The sequence below is a fragment of the Limulus polyphemus genome, unplaced genomic scaffold (genome assembly GCF_000517525.1).
Source record: "Limulus polyphemus unplaced genomic scaffold, Limulus_polyphemus-2.1.2 Scaffold926, whole genome shotgun sequence".
NCBI lineage: Eukaryota > Metazoa > Arthropoda > Merostomata > Xiphosura > Limulidae > Limulus > Limulus polyphemus.
In genome coordinates, this window is record NW_013666536.1 from 23407 (window position 1) to 40047 (window position 16641).

The window sequence follows — 16641 nt, forward strand, 5'->3', positions numbered from 1 at the left end:
GATCTAACACGCCATGAATACGGAAATGGTGGAGCACATACAGCGGGGGCACAGCATCTAAGCCATCAAATTTAATACTAGGTAACAGCATGGAGCCAAAATAGGGATTTGTAGTTTAAGTAACTAATATCTATGGTATCTCCAGCCTTGTTTTCTTACTTTTTTTTACTAATCTCTATTTGCAGGTTATTAAATTCACAATTTTTTTATTTGGCTTGCTACATTTTCTTTTCTCTCTTGCTGACAATTTGAGGGTAACATACAGTTAGCATATTGTTACCAAAAACAAGTAAAAGGTTCTGTTAACTTTGCAATAAGTATTAAGTATGAAGTAAAGATTTCTTTTTAAAGGCTTATATTTATAATAAAAGTATAATCAAAGATTTTTTCACTGATCAATTTCCTTTTTCTATAACTTTTGTTAGTGCATTGATTCTAGCGCCTTATCTCCATTTAGTCAGTATTCAAACTTGGATACTAATTAAGGAAGAGAGATTGATGTGTTGATACAAAAATATAGAAGATGGAATTCATCATAAAAAGTTAATAAAGAATTTTACGTATCAAAAAATGAAAACATTTTTTTAATTGGGTTTAATTATAGATTTGATTGAAAATATTACAAGAAACAGAGATGATTTAAAATTTCCTGATGATGATGACTTAAATGGAGCTGCTGTAGCTCTGCTAAGACTACAAGACACATACAAAATAGACACTTCTGTCTTGGCAAAAGGTTACATCCAGGGAACAAAACATTCGTCTGAGCTGACTGGTAAGTATGTTTTTAGTGTTAAAATGTTCCAAAACACCAAAATAACCGATTGGAGATTGTGTTTTAGCCTTCACCTTTAAGATTCTAGTTAAGATCTAGACATTTGTTTGAACTATCTAAAGTGTTTTTGCATAAATTTCAGTAAGCTATTTATAATGATACATGCCCCATAATGGAAGCTAGCAAAACAATCTTATTGGAAAATCACATTATTATTATCAGAGAATGTTTTTCTTTGCAGCTGGAGACTGTTTCGAGCTAGGCCGTCAGTCCTATAACAATGAAGATTTCTACCATACAGTTCTGTGGATGCAAGAGGCCTTGGAACGTGCAGAAGAAGAAATAGACAAGACTGCAGATGCAGCAGAAGTTCTTGAATATCTGGCATATGCTACTTACAAGGTTAATATATTAGAACATACTCTCACTGCACATTGAAAAAAACATTTTTTTATATCAAAGAAATAAATTAACTTATTTTTTATAACCATATCATTTTAGTTACTCAGCCTTTGAACACAAATACTGTATATGATAAAATTCTAGAAATTCATAATTTGTCTTACTTAGGCAATTCCCTTTTTCTTTCATACGTGAGAATGGGCAACTTTTCAAAGAGTGAAAACCTTGTGTGTGTGTGGGGGGGGGGTGAAAGAGGGTTTCTCCTCTTTCATGACAGATTTTCTGTTTTAAAGTTAAAATGGTGCATTCTAAGCCACTTCTTAGTGGTTAATAATAGAACAAATTTAAGCACAGTTACGTTAAAAAAAATTTGAAGTTGTACTGTAATTGTAGTGCACAAGAATTTATCTTACAATTTCTTTTGCATTTTGCCCTTCCATAAAAGTATTGCACTGATATCCTTCAGAGGAAATTACTAGCAGACATGGTGTAAGTGTGCAAATTTATTGCACAACCTTACAAAAATTGTGTAATTTCTAACTATTTTACACTATAACCCTATCACGATGGGCATCCTTTACGACACGTGTCATGAGGTTTTAGTGACTTACATTCAAAATTTTATTAATCTTCTTTTTATTTATCTTATACCAATTAGTATGGCATAAAATCTTAGGTAATAATCTATATTTTAATAGTATATAAGTTCTAAGTTATTAATTTTATATGGCAATATTTAAAAAAAATCCTGAATTTTCCCCTAGTGTGAAACATCTGACACATTTTCTCTATTTTATCCACCACCCCTCTAATAAATACGAAAGTAAATGTAAGTTACTCACAATAAAACCGTCATTGCTCAAACAAATCATAATTTTTATAGCCTTCAGTTTGGTTTGGTTACAGAGCTATCAAATAGAAAATCAGACCTCTCCTGCCACACTCATCTGTTACATCCTCTCTTTCAGGATTGGTTAATAGTTCTCTCTTAGGTTTAATTATATATATATTATCTATAACCAACAGAAAGCCAAAGTTTTATCTATCAAATGACATATTGTATAACATTATTTTCTGAATTGAGGATTGTCAATTTCACTGTTAGTACAAGCCTTGTTCCCACGGGAAAGATAATGACTAGCTTGGATGAATTTCTAACGGCTCTTGTTGCATAGCTATAAAGCCAGAAAAATTGTGAAAGTTAGGGGAAATTGTTTACTTTTGGCATGTTATTACTCTATGTTCTTTGGTGCATTATTTAATTAAATAAAAATTTAGTGTATTACTATCATTAGTATAAAAACATAGGGTTAAGTGTCACTCATAATTGGCAGCAAGAAAGCAGAAGATTCGGGTAAGTACTTTATTTCTTGTTTTTCATGTTTATTTTTTTTATTTATCATTATAAAAGTAACTAAAATGTATAAATAGGGACCTCTTTAGGTAAGACTGGGTAAAATAAATAATGATATAATAAAAATGTTTCACAAGACATGCAGGTGAGCAGCTTGTGGCTAACATAATTTGATAGCGTAACTTGACCTCCATGTTCCCCAAGTGATTTAAAATTTACAATGGCACAAATAGTAGTTAGACACAGTTCAAAGGGCAATAAAAAATCAAATTTAACTATAAATACATGTATACTGTTACAAGTTTAAAGCTACTTAGGATAAACAAATGTAGTTTCATGTTACAATTTGAAGTCTATTAAGAAAAAAATGGTAATTTAGATTATTTTTTTTTGGTGGTTACGAGGTCAGTCAAATTGACCAACATTGTATAGAGTTAGGGTTGAGAAAATAACAGATAAAATATAAAGTTTTAGTGAAAACAAACATTTGAAATGTATTTAGGAGATTTTAGAGAAAATACAAATCAAATCTGAGATGTTTGAGATGAAAAAAGGTATTTTTAATCTTAACATGAAAATCACATTGCACACGGACTATTCAGAATAAATACTCAATTTATTCATGGACAAATCTTTAGTAAAAATATTTCATTAAAAAAGCTGATTTTTTTGTGTACAAAATAATTGTAATGTGTACCAAAAGTCTACCAAATTTTGTGAAGATACACACACTGTATTAAAAGTTGTAATATTAAAACTATACACAAGTAAAAATGGTCCCATAGGACCGACCCCATATCCAGAGAGATAAACACTGAATTTTTTTGTTATTGCATAAGGTGAATAGTTTTTACTTTGGCTGCTGTCCTTTCTTCAACAGTGACTATGATGGGCTTTGTTGGGTCTCTTAGCTGGTTTGTTCACTTTTTCATTGGCCTATCACTTTGGCAAACTGGCTAACCCTTTGATTGTAGATTGCATCTTTATTTGACGTGATGCTTAAGCTTTATTTGGCTTGATCTTTCTTTGCTCTTCATATTCCTGTTTTAGGGACTTGTAGGATGTTCTTATGTTTTTACAGAGTGTTAGACAAATGATCACTTAGGGGTTCTGCCTTGTAGAACATTTAGACAGCTGATTTTTCTACACTTCTAAATGTATACCTTACAGTTTGAATATTACTGTATGTTTTGATGATTAACCTGATCTGGAGTCTATGATGTCACCCATTACTGTTCCACCATGAGACCATAGAAGCAGCTCAAGACAGCCTTGATCATCCATGCCAAATGTGGAAAGCTTTCAGACTTAAAAACAGAAAACTACTATGAATCAATACATTGATCATTTTCAAAAACTGGCATGTCAATGGTAAATTGTCACCTTCTAATCATACTGTGAGAACATTTGTAACTATTGTAGTCTTGTTATAGATATACCTCTGACCAATGCTGCTACAATAACACTGAGGATCAATAGCAGGTAGTCGCTTTAGCAAGTTATATTGATTGGCATCTTCTTCAGCAAGTATTTTCCAGAAAAAACATAAGCAATTTGGAACTTTTTTTCATTGAAGTCAGTTGTAGTTTTGTCCTTTGGTGTCATTTTGCTACTCAAATCATTTGCTTCTATGCCTAAAAATAGGTTTTCAGTATATATATACTTTAAACTTGTAAACAATGAAACAATGATATAAGAGTTTAAGGTCCCCTAAACAATACTAACTTTGATTGAAACAAATCCCTATAAACCTAGACACATTGTTAGAGAGTTTAGAAAAAGCCAAGTTGTGAAAATTTGCCATGACATGGTTTAATTCATGTTTATATTGTTGTATTAGCTTAGAAACAGTCAGTTATTGGCTGAGGCCTTAACTAGATTACTAGATTACTGTTTTGATTCTAGAAAACCTAAAAAAAAAAGCTTTTATAGTAATTAATTGCCCAATGAAATTAAAACATTGGCATCTAATGTTCTTTCTTATTTTGATACTATATTGGGTAAGGACACCGTTCCTGTTTTTTTAAATTAATTTTTTAAAACAAATGGAGGAAGAGTTTGCTCCCCCCCTAGATCTACGCCGGATTGTGTAACATTAAAAATACAGTTATGCAATTATGAACATAATACTGTAAAAAAACAGTAAGTTTAACACTTGAGTAGCCAAAGAGTTGGCAGTGGGTGCTGCCAGCCAGTTTTTTTCCTTGTAGTCAGAATTTCAAAGACAGTGCCAGTAAAAGAAACAGGGTAAGTTTGATGACAAATTGAATCAAATAATGAGCCCACACCAAAACACCAACCCATGCTGACCCATGCTGCTTTGATATCTCCAGTAGTCAGGGCATAGATAACCCAACATGTAGCTTTATACTTAACAACAAACAGTTATAATGGCAACATTTTGACTGTGTTGATAGATGTAATAATCAGAACAAATAATTTCAATTAGTTATTGTTGTTACAGTCGATTTAATCTTAATTTTAATTAATCAATTGTTGGTGTAACTGAACACAGTGATAATCAGAAACTAATTATGATTAGTTGAGTATTTTTGTAACATTGATCAGTTTAATTTTGATTTCAATTGATCAGTTAGTTTAGGTGACACTAATCACTGTAATTGATGCTCATAGATAACCAATTAAATCATCCAGCTCTAATTGTTATTTGTATTACTTGCAAAGAAAGGGAAAAGTTTTGCTTATTTACTGGTACTGAAAAGACGCGAGTTTAGCAAGTTCAAAGCAAATGGTTCTTATTTATGCTCTTATATGCAATTTAGATATTACTATGCATAAAAGCTGTATAACTATGGATTTAATGAAATTTTTTTATCATATCAGTGCATTGAAGTTTATACTTAGTTCCACTAAATAGTTTAACAGTAATGTCTTATGATACTAGCAGATATCCCACTGTAGGTATTCTTTGGAACTTTGATACACTTTCTGGTATGAAATATTAAAAAAAAAGGCAAACAACAAATATGAATTGTACTTGAAAATGCAAACTTAATTAGGCTCTGTAATATTATTCCAAGTTAAATTTTGTGTATTCATAGCATAGTCCTCACTTACCTCATGAAAAATATATTTTGTGCAAGTCTAAAGGAAAAAATTTCAACATGTAATGAAGACATAACTTCTGAAATGAATATTCATCTCTGCAGACAGAATAGCTTATTTTCCTATTGAATTTGTGCAGTCTGCCAAAGAGATTTGCAAGCCACCAGCATTGAGAAAACTCCCACCTAATCTCACGTGAAACCACATGAATTTGAGACACTACATGATGACCTAATTATGCAGCAGAACCCTCCACCAATAAGAATGTGACACACATCCTTGCACTTCTACATAAACGATTAGCTTCTCCTCACCTATTTTCAGGTAAACTCCTTCAAACACATATCGCTTCTTCACCAGGAAGCCAATCGTTTAGGGTGACTCATCAAAATTTCTTCACATGACCTAATATCTCATCTACCTGGGGATTCTCTTCAACTCTCACTCAGCCATGCCCAGTCTTCTCCAGTTTGCTTAAGGGATCTTGGTCACCAAAGTTTGCCCCTTATCTTCACATTCAGTGCTAGAGGTTTTATCTCTTTTTGGGAACCATGACCTCTCTGGAATCCCTCATTCTATTTGACTATGCAAATGAGCATCCTCTACAGTAAACATTGTGTGACCAATGGAATCTTTTCAGGGATTCACTGTCCTCTCCAATCCTCCTCCATTGGAGGATCTTGCTTGATGACTAGACTTCTCCAACACCACCTAAGGCATTCCATTACCTCCTTTCAAACCAGACGTTCACCTTTTCATGGATGCTTTTCTTTTCGGATGGGGAGCATCCCTCAACGACTCTCTAACTTTGGGTTATTGGACTCTGGAGGAGTGTTTGCTACGTATCAAACTGCTTGCTGTCCATCAGGCCAGTTCTCATTTCCTTCCCCTTCTTGTGGATTATTTGGTAATGATCCACTCAGACAACTATATGGGTGTGTCTCTTGTCAACTACCAAGGGAGCACCAGTTCTGGGACCCTTTGCTTTCAGACTTTAGACCTCCTCTCTTGGACTTATTCCAGTTGGGTGCTCTTAATAGCCTGTCACATTCCAGGTGCATCAAGCATTGTCGCAAACTGTATTTCTCATCGAGACTGCATCCTACCCTTGGAATTGTCCTTCTATCCTTAAATCTTCCATTGAATCTGTTCTCGACTCAGAACTTATGTCATAGATGCCTTTGCCACACCCATCAATACTAAACTCCCTCTCTTGGTCTCCCTACCTCACCTATCAGCATGGCTGCTGATGCCTCCTTTATGCCCCTACACCTTTCTTGGGTCTTTGTTCTGATTTGGGACACCCCTTGCAAAGTCATATTGGTAACCCCTACTGGCCCAACCTTTGTTTCCATTACTCTGTCTTCTACCAACCAAGCCACCTACCTCTTCCCAACATTCAATTCCTTCTGGTCCAACTACACACATCACTCTTTCATCAAGGAGTAACATCCTTTCATTGTCATGTGTGGGATTTGTCCAGTCTATCACATGTTGAGCTGGACTATTTGATCATGTAGCTTTCTTTCTGTTCCACTCTTGTTGCCATTCCACTTCTTCTATGTACCAACATAGATGGCAGGCTTATCAATGTTGGTCTATCCTTGGCCATTTCTCCCCTGGTTGACCTACCTTACAACACCTTACCTCTTTCATCAGTCTGGGTTATTGGGAAGTGCATTCTACCACATTCCACTCATATAATCATTCTGACCCAGACAGACTCCTATGTCCTGTATGGCCCACTCATTATTTATCTTGCACTTTCACCTTTTGGGGTTCCTGTCAGTCTTTTCATTCCTTGAGACTCCTCCTCTACCAAAGACCTCTCTTCCTTCACCCTTACTGGATAGATCTTTCAGCTCATCCATCTGGTTTATTCTTTGTTGGTGGGTGATCATTAGCTCTTTTGTGTCTCCTCTCACTAGATTTGACATCTTACACATTCTCTTGCAGCCCATTTTCACTGTGTTCCAGAGAAGATTGTATAGGCTGGCATGCAGACTAACTACCCCACATATGTTCACCTGCCACTATCTCCACCAAATTGCTGTGTCTTCTCTGGAGAGTTTTAGCCATTCTTCACTCCACCTTTCGACTTTAAAGAAGTGAGTGTACTTATATTTTCCTTATTCGCAACTAACTTACTATAGGATCCCAATAGGTCGTTAGTGTTGTCTTCCAGGGTATACATATCCAAAATCTGCATTAAGCCAGGATAACGGAAAGCGATCATACCATTCACCCTAGTAAGATATGGTGTTCTGCAAGACTGTATAAGGTTTTCTCATAGTATATATATATATATATATATATACATATTACATTTCCAAACCGTACCCATTCCAAGGGCTATCATGGGAAAAGCCAGTAACAGAGTTGTGTATCTGCCCATTTCTCTAGCTAGAGCTTGATGGCTTTTAAAAATATGTGCTTCCTTCAGAAGCTTTCTTAAAGGAGCCTATTTAGGTAATCCTTGCATTGGTCCCTCCACCACCTCAGTGTGTTATTTTAGCTATTCTGTGTGTGTGGGAGATGAGTTTCATTTTGGAAGTTAACATTTTCTTTACCTGAAAATATATTTCTGAAAGATGCTCACTTCTGCACCTTTACTTATTTCTTTGTCTAAAAATGAGCATGAATGTAGAGGGCATCATTGTGCATAGAGCTGTGTTGCACTCCTATTGGTGGAGGGTTCTGATGCATGATTAGGTCATCATGCAGTGTCCCAAGTCCATGTGGTTTAATATGAGATTAGATGGGAGATTTAGAGGGCTGGAGACTTACAAACCTCTTTGGCAGATTATGCAAATTCAAGATGAAAATAAGCTATTCTGTGTGCACAGGTGAGTTATCTATCAGAAATACATTGTCATGTAAGGAAATTGTTAACATTGATTTTAATTTAATGTAAGTTGAACAATCAAAGTTTCTGCTGATTGATATTGGTTGTTATGATAATAGCCACTGGTTTTACATGTACAAATTCTAGAATGCCAGTTATGTAACATTCCTTAATGGTGAATCCAGTAAATCATTTATAATTTTTCTATGTATGTATGTATAGTTTTATTTTGTTTTTATCTCAATTGGACATAGCCTAGTGGTTAATGTGCCAGACTGTGTATATGAGAACCCATGTACCATTGCCATAAAATCACAATCTGCACTTTGGGACTGTGAGTACGTTATAATAATGACAGTAAAATCCCACTATTCAATTGGAGTAGCCCAAGAGTTGGCAGCAGATGCTGTTGACAAGCTGCCTTTCCACTAGTCTTATCAGTTGAGAGGGTTAAAGAAAATATTTTCCAAGGTTTTTGAAGGGCAGGAAGTGTTCTTCTGAGATGAGATAGTGCTTTAAACACACCTGATATTTTTCACTGTTCCTGCTACAATGTTTAGGTTTTATCCAAGGAATTGATTATTTGATTAGCTCATTAAAACCTTTCTTATGGCTGTATTTACACCATTATCACTATGCATGTGCAACCATGTATTTTTGAGTCTTGATCATGACCAAAGTACTGACATAATTATATGTATCTTAAGTTGTACATTGACAAAATATATGTGTTTATGGTTTGGTTATAGCATTTTGAGCCTTAGACTAAGATGTATTGACTGTTACATATTTAGATCCCCACATAATCCTGTATTTTTAAATGTCCCGTGTATATCATGTTTCAAATATAGCATTGGGCTAATAACCAAGTTGGGAAGTGTTTAACTTGCTGCCATGTTTGACAGCATTCCTTCTCCAATAATTTCGCTATCTGCACATGTGTAACATTAATCATATATGTAGCCATTGAAATAAATTGTGTTACAACTGGCATAAATATAGCCATTACAATAAAATTATAACTACATTATGTCTTGTGGCTAATTCAAATTAAGACAAATTTGCTATCTGACAGTAATGATAATCATAAATACAGATACATTGTTCTTCGCTACTTGAAACTTAGAAGCTTTTTTATTGTTGCCAAAAGAAATTTTAAGAGAACAAGTTTAGTCTTTAATTTCACAGATTTTATTATTCAACCATTTTCTGATATCTGATATCTATAATTGAATCTCAGTGATGAGATACAAATTTAATAAAATTTTTTACTCTTTTTTTTTTTCAGCAAGGGAATACAAGACATGCCTTGAAGCTTACAAGTAACTTATTGAAATTAGGTGAGTTAAATGGTTAGGATGATACATGTAAAAAATGTTTTATTTTAGTGATAAAGATTATTATTAACATCTAAAGCTTGTCATCTGAAGCTGTATTGAAATTTAATTTGTCTGCAGGGTTTCTAACACAAATATGTACGCATGGATTATGTTTTTTGACTTCATTAAACGAGGTAATCTTTGGAGTCATAATCCCAAGTTTACAAGAATAACACATCATAGTCCCAGCAGCTTATATTAAAGAGTCAATTTGTCCAAAGTGGCACATGCATTCTATATAATTTGGGAAGTTGATACTTTTGGATTGTAAAGCCAAAAGTTTTAAGTTCCAAGATTAGTTAAAAATTCTATCAACTTTGTAAGTGACATTATTTTTCAAAATTTGTATATACATTTCACTCTTCTTAGTGTAACCACAATTTTTTAGAAGTATTGAAATGATAATCAAAATAAACTGAAAGTTACAGTCACTCTTAAAATTTTTGATATTAATATTGGGGAAAAGCAAAACTCTGGTTCAGACAAATAGTTCTACACCCACATCTGTTCAACTGTAGTTTTTCTTCACTATTAGCAGATAGACATTTTAAAATATTTTAGAACCATGTATTATAGTCTGGTTGTATATTGCTGCGTGCAGCATCCAGGATTGTCAGTTTTGAGCAAAATATAGTCTGTTTTTTCATACTGTGACTTTTACACTTTATTGGAGAGGCATTTCATCTGATAATGGATGCAGTAAAATAGCTGAAACATAGCTCCAATGGAAAAAATTTCAGCAACTAAAGTGGGTTGTCTAACTCATTTAAAGAATGTCCTCTTGACCTTGAAAAATAAAGATGATTATAATGCATTGTGTTTTAGCAGAATTGTAATTCACTGTAATTTTAGCAAGTGCTCTTGGTTCTGAATTATTCAGTAATTGAAATCTTAGTTTAGATTAAATGTGTCATAGCAATTTAATATTTGTTTTTGTCACATATATGAAACAAGTCTTTCAGACACTATTAGAACTACTGTTTTCTCAACTTCTAAATTATTTTGACAGTATTATATAACAAATTAGATACAAATTACAAAATTGGCAAGATTAAAATGGCATCTGCCACTCCTGAAGGACAAGTTTTTTAAAATGTGTCAGACATTGACTTAGAAAATACTTTCTTTAGAGGGCTAAAACATTGGTTAGTATTTTGATCTATATTTTCATACTAAAAATTTGTTTGAAGTCTAATTTTGGTCTTTATTTTCAAATTTTAAAAGTGAAAAAGTATGTTCCCTTATTCATTTTTTTAAGAAAAAAGAATTTTCATTATTACAACAGATACAAGAAAACTAATGTTGTAAAATTGAATTATAATTTGCAAATTGTTCTTTAATGTGGTTTTTTAGCACCAAAAATACAGAAGTTGTTATTCTTGAGCTAATTCTACAAATCATTTATAGAGGGAAAGGAAGAAAACAACTTTTAATTTATATTTCAGTTCCTGATCATCCAAGAGCAGGTGGTAACAAAATTTTTTTTGAGAATTCACTTCAGAGATCAGAGAAGAAGAAGAAAGGAGATGATGGAGATGTACCGGTTGAAGAAACTTACATGGAATTCAAACGATCAGTGTATGATATTCCTGAGAGAGAAAAATATGAAATGCTGTGCAGAGGAGAAAAATTAATGGTGAGATCAGAATGGTTGATCACCCTTCAGCTATTTTTGTATCATATCATTGTAATTACTTAATAGTAAATTAGAAAATGCATGCATCCTTAATTGAGCTGTTAAATAAACAAACAATATAATACATAGTAGCCTCCCTTAGAATAGTAACCTATTCCATGAGTGGGTAGGAACTGTGTCCCCCAGTGATCAACAGTACATTTGTATATTTACACAGCTAAGATCCATAGTTAAATTACCTGAGTTGGACAGAGCACAGATAGATGTCTTGTATATCTCAGAGAGTGCATTAGCACTCTATATGGAGGAATGCAAAGAAAGGAATGGCCACCACTGTTGCAATACTACATAAACTTGATAAAGTTTCTACTTCAACAGTCACCAAAAGGCTGATATGATATATAATCCTGTAATGATTAACTTAGAATGAATCATCATTTGGATACACTCGCTGTTAATGATATTTATGGCTTAATATTATTTTCAGCTTGTTAGTGTATTGACTCTATTCATCAGTTATTTTCTTACATAATAGCATACTTAGTTTTACTAAGTGATCCAGGATATACTTGATATTGCTGGTCATAATTATTGGCTTCATATTTTGATCCTAAGTAGTATGATAACATTGATGTGAAAATGGAACTTTGTGACCTCTTGCAAGATCACATTATTTATCAGTTAATATATTTTAACACAATTTTATTCATTAATTCATTCATTGTTATTATTTATAACATTTGTTGTCATTCGTTCACCTACTAGAATAAGATTGAAGAAGGGAAACTGAAGTGCCATTACTATACAAACAATCATCCCTACTACTTGCTGCAGCCTGTGAAAGAAGAAGAAGCATTTTTAAGACCACGTATTGTTATGTATCACAATATTTTATCTGATAAAGAAATAGAAGTTGTTAAAACCCTTGCAACTCCTTTGGTAAGAAACACTATAATTAAAATTATCTTTAAAATGATTGACCATTGTATTTGGTTTGAAAATTAAAAAATGTTTAGAACTAGTATAATTTACTATTGTTTCTGTAATTCTAAGGATATTCTTTGTTTTCAGTACTTTGTTTCTTCTAAATATCTACTTTTAAAAAAGCTATCATTGTAGTTTAGTTAATTTTCAAAATGAGGAACTTTTAAGTTTCATTATAGTAACAATTATTTCCCTTTCAAACTTTTAATTACAAAATGAGCACAGTGTAAAACAGATCAAAAAAGTTCTTTTAAATACTCAGTGTTATATATTTGTTTCTATAATTTAACACTGTGGCTTATCACAATCTTCGCCTCTGGTAAAAAGTAATTAGTTTATAAAAGTAACAATGTTTTTATGGCATGTTTATTTTGTTTAGATAGAAATGAGTTTTCATCTAAGGGTTGACAGTGATGAACGGGTAGATGTTTCACAATGAACATGTTTGTGTAGTATACTCTAATATTTAGTAATTTTGCTTTCTTATCAAACTTATATCAAAAACTATTAAAATAGAAATATGAAAGCTTCAAACAGTGAATTAATTGTTTCTTTTTTTTTTCCTAATAGTTGAAAAGAGCAACTGTTCAAAACTACAAGTCTGGAGAGTTGGAAATGGCAAATTACCGGATTTGTAAAAGGTAAAACATTCAGTGTATTAACCTGACCATCTTTAGAACAAAATATGTATGTAAAATTAATTATAGTATGCCTGCACACGCTCTTTGTGACTGAGCTGGAGATATCTCCACACATAATGTCATGTGACATCTTGTGGCTGGTTTTACAGTACTTGTAAAATGCATTGTCCCAGTCATGGACACATCAAACCAACTTTGTATGTGAAACACAATGGCTGCATTCATTTTATTAGTTGTAGATGTGGCCCAAAGATTTTGCACTGGGGGATATGGATGCTGATCAGAGCAGCTGCTGATAATGTCTTTTTGTGGATATTATATTAAATGTAACACATAATGACAAGGAAGCTTAAAAGGTTAGTAAAGCAATTATAAGTGTCATCATTAGAAGGGATTGATCATGTTGAACATAAGCATGAATTACTAATCTTAAGGTTAAGATCTGGCTTACCATAGTTAAAATGCAGAACTTTAGTTTTACATAACTTATTGATATGATGATTATTCGATAAGTAAACGTGATTACTGTATAACTGAGAATCTATATTACGTTTTAACAGGTACCTTACCTAAAAAAATCTATTGTACAATAATATAATTTGTTTTTTAAAGTCAAAATTCAAATCTTGTTTCACATTTTTCTCTAAAATGGTTAAACCTATTGGCATTTCTTTTTTCTTTAAGGAAATAATTGTAGAACTTTTTCTACTGGAGTTGATTTTTTTATAGAATTGATAAAAATAATTGTATATCTAAATACAGTAAAAATTACTAAAATAAAACTTGCATAAATTTGATATTTAAATCATTTATTGAATGGTCATTAATAAGTTCACATGAACACAATCAAATTTAAATGTGTCACTAAATAAAAAAAGAAAATTGAAACAAAAAGATTGTTCATCAGAAAAGTTGTTATATGGGAAAATAGTTGTTACTTTTCCCAGAAAGTAGCAAAAAAACATTGTGAGGTAAAGTGTAAACTAGTACATCTGTCTTCAGGCTAGAGATAGAACTAGATACAATTATTAGCATCTCGTCATTTTAGGCAACAAATCTGACCAGTAGCATGTCATCAAGCTGACTAAAATATTCTAAAGCATTCATATACTGCAGAAATCGAAAAAAAAATAGCAGCAATGATAGTAGACCAAAATGTACAGCTATGTGTCATAAACCTGCAAAGTATTCATTATGCTATGCATGAAAATAATTTCCAAAATATATTGTTTTCAGTCAGAGGTCAAATACTCATAATAGGACATAGCAATCTATGAATTAGTTATCACAAAATTAAGTAAATTACAGCACAGGTTGAGTGTATATATTATTATATGATAATTTACACACAGTATAAAGGTAAAATTAATAGTATAGTATCTAATACAAGCTGCTTATGATAGCATTGATAAATCACAATAAAGAACAGGACAGATGTATTATTTGATATATTTTCACCAATTTACTTCTGTTTAGTAGATGAATAATTCCACGACAACAAGTTATTCTTTGGTTTTATACTAGAAACAAAGTGATATAGCTGTACACAGCCTACTTGGTGTGAATGTGAGTAATGGGATTTCATTTCTTTTAGTGAAAACTGGTATTTTTGGTAATAGTTCATATGTTTTATTGTTTGAAAGAATGACTGTCGATATATATATATATATATGTATATATGTATATGTATATATATGTATATATGTATATGTGTATATATGTATATATGTATATATCATACACTGATAAGTGGAACTACGTGAACACTTCATGTTTTAACTTATCCTTGGACCAGAACTGTATGGAATAGCCACGAGGCACTAATAAAATTTAACATATGCTGCCATTGTTTCATCTTTTTCCTGCATTACCACTCCTTTAGTAAATCACATTTCTCTCTCAATATTTGAAGACCCTTTTCCTGTCTTTTGTATTCAGAATAGTCAACTGAAGCAAATAGTTGAGAAAAATCTTGTCAAAATTAAATCACAAGAAACAGTTCTTGTTGTAAATGTATTTATACCCACATTTATAATTTTGGAATTTTTATACACTGTATCTAAATAATGAATTTGAAGAAACCTTATTATTTTACTCATTTCCAAAAATCAGAATAGAAATATAATACTTTTTCCAATACCTAATCACTTATTGATGATCAGAAATATAAATATAATACTTTACCCAATATATAATCACCCACTTATGATTTACTAATCAACTATAACAAATGCTGCATTTTATTTGTGTATAACTCAAGAGGTGAGTTCAGTACTGTTGTGTTATTCCATTCCACTGTTATCAATCAGATATGTCCAAATTTTGATATCCACAAGTATAGATTCAGTAACATACACAGTTTTTGAACAATAGCAAAGGAAAGAAATAAACACAAGTGAATAAATAAAACAAAATTGTTATTCTTAATAATTTTGTTTATTTACCAGATTGGCTTACCTATTGGTTAATTAATTCATTTTTCTTGGGATAACCAGTGAGTGAAAACAAAACAGTTACATAGCTTTCCATATATTCACTTTTCTGTATTAATATTTCTACATACATCAAAATAAAGAATTCACAAACTTATATTTGAAAGTAAGGTTTTACAATAAGTAATAATAATTTTACACTAAATATGACACAAACAGCATTTTCAGCAATACAGTAACTTAACTTAAAAACTATATTTGTTTTGTGTATAATTTTACCTCCCTTCTATACATTCGGGAAATGACCCCTGCAGGTAGATTCCTGTACGTGGTGAGGAGACCTCCCATGGAAGGTTCTGTATCTTCAGTTACCTCCTCTGGGATCCAAACGTCCACCCACGTGTTTGCCCTGCATGGCATCCCGTCAAAGGGAGGAGAGGACCCTGGTGATTGAGGGGTGTCATTTGTGGGTCGGTTTATATTGGTGATGCTTTTACACACCACTTTGGTCTTGTATTCCTGTAGATGGGTGGCCTTGGGGTAGACCCCCCAGGGTCATTCGGTTGGTCCTGTTGCATTAGGGTCAATTAAGTACCAGTGTTGAATGTTCTCAACAGGTGTTGTGGACATTGTGCCTAATACTGGTGTTTTGGTATAGTGCCCACAAAACCCTGGCACCTCTAGAGAGCTCTACTTTAGCATTGTAGTGTGTCTCCTTGTAGGACTCCATGGTGGGTGGGGTCAGTGGGCAATGAAGTTTCTCTCTTTTGTATGGATTCTGCACCCAGTGACCGATGATGAAATAAAAAAAAAAAAAAAAAAAAAAAAAAAAACTCATTAATAGGAAAGTGACCACGTTTGGAGGACTATGAACAGCAGTTGACACCTCAATCTGTTCCTGTACCTCGTTTTCTAATCTTACATTCTACCTCTGACAAACATTAGGACAAGTGTCTCTCTTTTTTGTTCGGAAGGGATTAGAGGAGCTTCCTGGCTCTCCAAAGTTGCTTAAAAAGCTGCATTCTGGGGACATCTTGGTGGAAACATCTACACTAAAACACACTGAACTCTTCCTGAATTCGAAGGCCATTGGGGATATACCTATTGAGGTTACTTCCCTTGCTACT

The 16641-nt window shown here is 32.8% G+C and overlaps 1 protein-coding gene across 2 annotated transcripts in view; it reads left to right on the plus strand.

Moving 5' to 3' along the window:
• LOC106461272 (prolyl 4-hydroxylase subunit alpha-1-like) overlaps nt 1-16641 on the plus strand; it is a 45109-nt gene that overhangs the window by 10990 nt on the left and 17478 nt on the right. For both annotated transcript variants that reach the window (XR_002610957.1, XM_022388147.1), the window contains exons 4-9: nt 605-775; nt 1017-1177; nt 9731-9782; nt 11267-11457; nt 12223-12396; nt 13012-13082. Coding sequence is in view for 1 of the 2 variants with exons in the window: in XM_022388147.1 (XP_022243855.1) it covers nt 605-775; nt 1017-1177; nt 9731-9782; nt 11267-11457; nt 12223-12396; nt 13012-13082 (820 nt within the window). In the remaining variant the exon portion in view is untranslated. The remainder of the gene's footprint in view (nt 1-604; nt 776-1016; nt 1178-9730; nt 9783-11266; nt 11458-12222; nt 12397-13011; nt 13083-16641) is intronic.